Source organism: Ipomoea nil, unplaced genomic scaffold, assembly GCF_001879475.1.
Source record: "Ipomoea nil cultivar Tokyo-kokei standard unplaced genomic scaffold, Asagao_1.1 scaffold0510, whole genome shotgun sequence".
Lineage (NCBI taxonomy): Eukaryota > Viridiplantae > Streptophyta > Magnoliopsida > Solanales > Convolvulaceae > Ipomoea > Ipomoea nil.
Window position 1 is genome coordinate 336,222 of NW_017616938.1, and position 8,779 is coordinate 345,000.

At 35.4% G+C, this 8,779-nt stretch overlaps 1 protein-coding gene across 1 annotated transcript; it reads left to right on the forward strand.

Annotated features, from left to right (window-relative positions):
* The first annotated feature begins 600 nt into the window (after nt 1-600).
* Nucleotides 601-2,157, forward strand: LOC109173960. The gene has a single exon (XM_019323281.1). The coding sequence runs from the start codon at nt 601-603 to the stop codon at nt 2,155-2,157; it is 1,557 nt and encodes a 518-aa protein (XP_019178826.1).
* The last annotated feature ends 6,622 nt before the right edge of the window (nt 2,158-8,779 follow it).

Below are 8,779 nucleotides of genomic sequence, written 5' to 3' on the forward strand. Positions count from 1 at the left end.
TGCAAATCATAGAGTAAGTAATTTATTATTTGTTGGTTTCGACACCCATCAAATTTTTGGCGCCGTTGCCGGGGATTGGTGTTAAATAGATTTATTTTTATGTCACGTTCTTCTCGTACAGGTGAATTGCAATACGATCCTGAAATTGAGAAGACGGCTAAAAGGTTGAGGAAGGAAACTAAGCTGCGCAAAAATCAATCCCTGTCATCAACATCCCTTCAATCAAATACCACAACTGAATCAATTGCTTCTTGTTGCAATCCCGAAGTAGAGCAAGCAATGGCCGAAGAACAAAGGACCTTGCGGGAGCTTTCTGCACCAAATGTTAATCAACAACCGCTTTGTATTCAACATCTTGCATTAGAGGTTGGTTTTTAATTAAGGTCAGGTTTGATTCAATTACTTCCGACTTTTCGTGGACTTGAAAATGAAGATCCACATAAGCACTTAAAGGAGTTCCACGTGGTGTGTTCAAGCTTCAAACCACAAGGAGTAACGGAAGATCAAATCAAACTGCGTGCCTTCCCATTCTCACTAGCCGATAGAGCAAAGGATTGGTTATTTTACCTTCCTCCTAGCACAATAACCACATGGGCGGATATGGTAAGACTATTTCTTGAAAAGTTTTTTCCAGCTTCACGAGCAGCTAGCATTAGAAGAGAAATATGTGGCATTAAGCAAAGAGACGTAGAGACCCTCCACGAATACTGGGAACGCTTCAAGCAACTGTGTGCAAGTTGCCCCCAACATGGAGTTTCTGAACAACTCCTCATTCAATACTTCTATGAAGGATTGCTGCCCATGGAAAGAAATATGATGGATGCAGCTAGTGGAGGTGCTATAGTGAACAAAACCCCTCGTGATGCTAGAGATTTGATATCCATCATGGCTGCTAATTCACAACAATTTGGATGTAGACAAGACGCATCTCCAAGAAGAGTGAATGAGGTAAATATTTCTTCCATTGACAATAAATTATCTCAATTAACTACTCTTGTTCAACAGTTAGTTGTAAGAAATGTGCAACAAGTAAAAGCTTGTGGAATTTGTGCTGTTACTGGCCATCCAACTGACATGTGCCCGACGCTTCAATACAACTCTTGTGAGGGTGTCAATGCAGTTGGAGGATTTCCGGGACAACCACAAAGAAATTATGATCCCTACTCAAATACATACAACCCAGGATGGAGGGATCATCCTAATTTTAGCTATAAAGCACGCCCACAATTTCAACAATATCAGCATGTTCCACAACAACAACCTTCATCCTCACAACAATCATCTTCTAATTCAGGTACATCATTGGAAGATATTGTTAAATCACTTGCTACTAACACACAACAATTTCAGCAAGAAACACGGACAAGTATTCAACACTTGGAAAGTCAGGTGAGCCAACTAGCATCTACCGTGAGTAGATTGGAGTCTCAAGGTAAATTGCCATCACAAACTGTTGTGAATCCAAAGCAAAATGTAAGTGCAATTGCATTGAGGAGTGGAAAAGAGTTGAAAGAGCATACTCAAGTAAGAAAAACACCCAACCAAGATGAGGAAACTGAAAAAGAAGTCTCTCAGCCTCAAAATGATCAAAATCTTATTGGGGAACTCCCGAAGTCTTTGGTAATTCCTCCACCTTTTCCTAGTAGATTGGCTAAATCCAAAAAGAATGAAGAAGAGAAAGAAATTCTTGAAACATTTCGAAAAATTGAGGTAAATATTCCTTTACTTGATGCTATTAAACAAATTCCTCGGTATGCTAAATTTCTCAAAGAGTTGTGCACAAATAAAAGAAAGTTAAAAGGCAATGAAATAGTAAGCATGGGGGAAAATGTTTCAGCTATCCTTCAAAAAAAATTACCTCCCAAGTGTAAAGACCCAGGTATGTTTGCTATCCCTTGCAAGATTGGTAATATTAATATTGAAAGAGCAATGTTAGATCTTGGAGCTTCAATTAATGTCATGTCCTTGTCTGTTTATTCATCACTGAATGTTGGTCCATTAAAAGAAACGGGTATAATTCTTCAACTTGCTGATAGATCTAATGTGTATCCTAGAGGTGTTTTGGAAGATATTTTAGTACAAGTGCAAGATTTAGTTTTTCCTGCTGATTTTTATGTAGTTGATATGGGAGAAGATAATAATAATTCTTATGATTGAACACTAATATTGTTGGGAAGGCCATTTCTGAAAACAACTAAATCGAAAATTGATGTGCATGATGGTACATTGACAATGGAGTTTGATGGTGAAATTATAAAATTTGATATATTTAATACTACCATGAAACATTTGAATGGCATATCATCTGTTTTTGCTGTGAATATTTTATTGCAGGAAGATAGTTCTCATTTGATTGATGACGAAATGAATGTTGCGCTGAGCAGAAATTCCAACGTTGAGGATTTGTTAGGAGGGCGACGGTGTTTAACCAAAGATGTTAAAGAAAGGCGCTGCTTGGGAGGCAACCCAATGGGAGTTTATTCTATTCTTTCCTTTATTTGTTTTGCATTTTTATTAATTTTTCTCTTATCTTTACATTATATTTAACATTTGGGACAATGTTAAGAATAAGTGTGGGGAGGGGATTTAACTATTATTCATTATTTAATTCTTCCCTTCAAAAAATATAATATAATATTTTTACTAATAAATTTTTCAAAAAATATAGTATTTTTACTAAAATTCATAACATAATTGAATAATTGGTCTTGCATATTATGATTATTTAGTTTAGTATTTTGTTTGATATGTGGTGGTTAAACTAAGCAAGCATGAACCTGTGAGATTTTGAGCCTTTGACTGACACTTCAGTCCAATTATTTTGTTCTTGTGTGATATCTTCCATAGATTTGTATCTCTAGAACTTGCATTGATTCTCTTTAAGGCTAATTTGATGCATGTATGATTTTAATATGATTGAGGCCATCTTTGATTTTTAGCCTCACTAGCCAAATAGCCTATTCATACCATGATTTATTTATCCTTTGTTAGCCACTTTGAGTCTTTTTAACTGTATTTTTGTTGTTATGGAACCACATTATAAGCCTCATACCTGAAATTAATTTCCTTAACCTTGCCTAAAAGATTAGGGGAGCTATGATTGGGTAAATGCATTAAGATTTGAGTGTGGGAAAAAATGTTGACAAATTAAAGTATCTGTGAGTGAGAATAATGAATTTGTCATTGGAATTCTATGAGCTTTTTGGTTGGTATTTTCAAAAAGAAAGGATAGTAGATAATGGGAAATGAGTTGATGTAATTGTTTCAATTTTTGAGATTGTTTCTAAATAGTCTGGAATGTGTTATGGAAATTGTCTTTCTTCGAAGAGAAAGAAAGTGAAAAGAAAAAAAAAAGAAAAGAAAAAAGAAAAGCAATGAAAAAAGAATCAAAAGAAGAATAAAGGAAAAAAATGACGAAAGTGAAAAGAAAGAAAAAAGAATTATTATTATTTTGTTATTATTATTATTTTTACTAAACTATGAATTGTTTCTTTTGGGATGTGATAGATTATTTAGTTTGAGTTGAACTATCAAAATAACAAGTTGATTTGTTTGAGTTTTATTTTGGTTATGTTCATTCAATCTTTGCTCCTCTAGTTTTGAAGGCTTTTTAAACTACTTTTCCAAATAATTCCTACCCTTTACCCTAGCCCCATTACAACCATAAAAAAGTACTTATGATTTGATCATGCATGTTATCTTGTAGTGGATAATGAGAACATATGCAAGCCTATGGTAGAGCATTTCTGTTGGAATTGATTTGAGTGAAATTTATACACACACCCTTCAAACACTTGTGCGTTATGAGTGATATTCCCGTGAGAGCTTGGTTATTTAGTTTACTCAATTTTTAAATAAATTGCTAGCTAGTTATTTATAATGTGCTTGAGACCAATGTTCATGAAATGTTATGAGTTTTTACATATTTATATTTTTCTTAAATAATGTTTTGGCTTGGGGACAAGCAAATGATTAGTGTGGGGAATTTTGATGAGTACGATTTATATATTTAATTTATATTATATTTTATAATAAATCAGTTTAATTTATTTAATAATCTATTTATTTTGAACTTTATTTTATGTTTTGCACAAATATAATATTAGTTGAATAATTAGGCTTAATCAACAAATTAATAAGTGTTGGGCTTAATTAGTTTATAGGCTTAGTAGTTATTTGGCCCACTTTATCATTTAACGCAAATTATGCCATGGAATCGTGTTCACCGAGAATGGTGAACACAAGGCAAAACGACGTCGTTTTTAGGCAAAAAAAAAAAAATTCGCGGATGTGGAGTTAACGGCGCGCGTTTGATCAAATTATGAATTTTCTGTTATGAGATTATGAATTTTATGAAAATTCATAATCTCATAACAGAAAATTCATAATCGCATAACAGAAAATTCATAATCTCACAACTGAAAATTCATAATCTTATAACAGAAAATTCATAATCTTATAACAGAAAATTCATAATCTCATGGTTCCAAAGTGAATGTGCAGGCATGGTTCCAAAGTGAATGTGCAGGCATGGATTCATAATTTATGAATGTCCGTGATTTCGGACGGGAATATGTAGGCATGGTTCCAAAGTGAATGTGCAGGCATGAATTCATAATTTATGAATGTCCGAAATTATGAATGTAATGAAAATTCATAATCTCATAACAGAAAATTCATAATCGCATAACAGAAAATTCATAATCTCATAACTGAAAATTCATAATCTCATAACAGAAAATTCATAATCTTATAACAGAAAATTCATAATCTCATGGTTCCAAAGTGAATATGTAGGCATGGTTCCAAAGTGAATGTGCAGGCATGGATTCATAATTTATGAATGTCCATGATTTCGGACAGGAATGTGTAGGCATGGTTCCAAAGTGAATGTGCAGGCATGAATTCATAATTTATGAATGTCCGAAATATTTGTTCATCTCAAATTAAAGTGAAACCGCAAAATGTGAAAATAAAGAAGAAAAGTCACGCAATTAATTTAAAAAAAAAAAAAAAAGATAACGGTGTACTAACACCGTTGGAACCGTGTTCACCATGAATGGTGAACACGGTTCCATGGCATAACGTCTGATCATTTAATTATTTTGTATGTTCTGAAGCCCAATCCTTTTATGCCTTTCTTTGTACGTAGGCTTTAGGGAGAAGACCAGTGCAAGACTTCTTCATACGACGTCCGACAAATTGAATATTTCGACTACGATTCCATCGGCAAAACAGCAACGAAGACTACGCCCGAGATATGCTGCGACAGACGACTCAGCTTGCGCTTGCAAATTGTGATGGAAATTCAATGGCTATGGGCGATTTTGTAGCATCAGGCGATGAACAAAGCTTATTCCTCATATTTTACCTGGTGCGTAGAAATTAGGGAAATAAATATTATTTATTTTCTGTTTTGTATGGTTGAAGAAATTGTATTATTTTGTGGATGTTAGTGAAATTAGGGCTATTTTGAGCTAATTGAGGAGCCTGAATTAGTATAAATAGGGATGAATTTTGCAGTATAGGGAAATGAGTTTTCTCAGAACAATTTTATTTACTTTGTAAACACTCCCTGCAATGTACTGCTGAGTTTTAATTTTCCAATTCAAGGATTATTGAAGTTTGATTCTACAAGACCAGTGAGATTTATTTAGCTTAATTTTATTCTCTGAACTCTTTATTATTTATATATCTCCTGTTATATGAGTTTTAATTATTGCTTGATTAATTGTTGCAAAAGGGCCCTTTGTTCAATTGTCAAGGTATTAAATTGCTATTTAGAACTTTGAATCCGTAATTGTTTAAGTGTTCTAAAGCTAGTAGCAAATAACATAGTTGATTATAAATAGATTTTCAATCTTATGTTATGGAGATGTATAATCTAGTTTAAATAGACCGAGCTTGCGAGTCTGTTGGTTAGAATTGGTAGTCTTTCTAATTCTTTTAATGCTGTTAGTAAATTAAATCCTAAGAGCTTGTTTAGGGTTGTTTATTAGCTAGGGAAGTAATCAAAGAGCTTGTTTTGATTATCGACAAAGTAAGGAAAGATAGGTTATTAGAGCTTGTTAATAACCATAACCAATTTGGTAAAGAGTAAAGTAATTATTTCTTGAAAATCAATGATCTATCTTGTTAAAATTGAATTGATATTATTCCTTGAGTTGGATACTAGTTGCTATTGATTATTATTATTATTTGATATTTCATATTGATTGCCTTTTTATGGATGCTATTTAATTTTCAATTCTCATCTCTTCCTTTATTAAATCTTTGATTAAAAATAAGTCTGACCAATCTCTGTGGGTACGACCTTACTCATCACTATTGCAAATCATAGAGTAAGTAATTTATTATTTGTTGGTTTCGACACCCATCACGCGCATACCCACATGACCGAGGCTGATACGCTAATCAAGGAACAGAGATAATAGTGTGCACACGAGAATACACCTGTGTGCCAATCTGCCAACTGCAACCACCAAGAATTGTTAATACTAGAACGTGTGCACTCGATACCAAACTTGTGTGTCATCACGTGCTGTATAGTTGTAGCCACGCCCTATGTGCATGCACATTCAACAGTATGTGCCATTCTGGTCAGACCGTGCCAAAGCGGCCGTTACGGCCAAAACTAAAGTTGTTGTGCTCTTGCACAAAACTACGTGTGCCAGAGTGATCGATTGGACTGGCCAAAACAACCACCACTCATAAATGAAGAGTAAGCACCCAGAAAAATAGAAAATTCTATACGGAAACACTAATAAGGAACATATTCACCGTGCATACCCACATGACCGAGGCTGATACGCTAATCAAGGAACATAGATAATAGTGTGCACACGAGAATACACCTGTGTGCCAATCTGCCAACTGCAACCACCAAGAATTGTTAATACTAGAACGTGTGCACTCGATACCAAACTTGTGTGTCATCACGTGCTGTATAATTGTAGCCACGCCCTTTGTGCACGCACATTCAACAGTATGTGCCATTCTGATCAGATTGTGCCAAAGCGACCGTTACGGCCAACACTAAAGTTGTTGTGCTCTTGCACAAAACTACGTGTGCCAGAGTGATCGGTCGGACTGGCCAAAACAACCACCACTCATAAATGAAGAGTAAGCACCCAGAAAAATAGAAAATTCTATACGGAAACACTAATAAGGAACATATTCATCGCGCATACCCACATGACCGAGGCTGATACACTAATAAAGGAACAGAGATAATAGTGTGCACACAAGAACACACGTGTGTGCCAATCTGCCAAATGCAACCACCAAGAATTGTTAATACTAGAACGTATGCACTCGATACCAAAATGGTGTGCCATCACGACTGCTGTATAGTTGTAGCCACACACTATGTGCACACACATTCAACCGTATGTGTCATTCTGGTCACACCATGCCAAATCGGTCGTTACGGCCAAAACTATAGTTGTTGTGCTCTTGCGTAAACCTACATGTGCCAGAGTGATCGGTACGATTGGACAAAAAAACCACTACTCATAAATGAAGAGCTAGGATGATATGCTAATCAAGAAACAGAGATAATAGTGTGCACACGGGAATACATGTGTGTGCCATTCTGCCAAATGCAACTACCTAGAATGGTTAATACTAGCACGTGTGCACAACAACACCAAATTGTGTGCCATTATGTGCTGTACAGTAGTAGCTATGCCCTGATGTGCACGCATGTTTGACAGTATGTGTCAGTATGTTTTGACTGAGCCACAACAGTTCTACAAAGCAAACTTTAGTTGGTATACACATGAGTTCAACTAATGTACAAGCATGAAGTGTTCTAACTAGTGTCATTGCACAGATGGTGCACTCAAGCTCATGTGCACTGGGTTAACAATTTGAGTGCCATCATGTATCGGCAGAATCAACCAACACTTGTAAGGAAAAATAGACACAGAAAAACAATATAAATTAAAATAGGCCACGGTAACAAAAAACATATTCACCAAACATAACCAAGTGAACTAAGCTAAACTACTAATCAACTCGTTGCTAAGAAACATAAAGCATAAACTATCTTTGTTCGATTGGATCATGGTATTGGACTACACTCCGAATGTTCTTCGAATGGTGAGCATTAATCTCATTCGTCAAAATTTTCCGCATATAAGACATCCTCAACAAATCAAGAACCCTAGTATCACCCCTCTGTAGACCAAAATCCCATGCATTCACCGATTGGCCCAAAAAAGACTCCATTTGTCGCATTGCAAATACCCCACAATCCACTTTGTTACGAGCATCACGCCAGCGCATCTGCATCCTTCTCGGGATAATCCTCCTTACAACAGCCCCATATCGCAAATCAACCTCATCATCAAGGAACACAGACAACAAATCTTTCTGCAACCACAAAAAGAGCACCACGAAACAAGGTTAACTTAATGATATGGATAAACCACCAATAGAGTCAACACAAGTGTGCACACAGGTAGACACGGACGTGCCATACTGTCCGAGCAGCCATCATAAGATACAGGTGTGCACTTACTAATACACCATAATAGTTTAGCTCCTTGAAAGAAATCAGAAAAATAACATTCATAAGCCCATGGCACCATACTCATGAAATTCCATACTGCTTCAACATATGAGATAGATGGTAATATGAATCACAAAGACCTCAAATTTAAGGGTGGGATAAATCTAAAAAAAAAACATGTTACTTAGAAAGATCAACTTTCAGAAAAAAATCCAGTGGGCATTTTATTAAATGCATTACTTTTACAAACTAAAAATCAAGAGG

Bases quoted from the DNA above. Each gene is read 5' to 3' on its own strand.
- LOC109173960 (XM_019323281.1), top strand. From the start codon at position 601: ATGGTAAGACTATTTCTTGAAAAGTTTTTTCCAGCTTCACGAGCAGCT.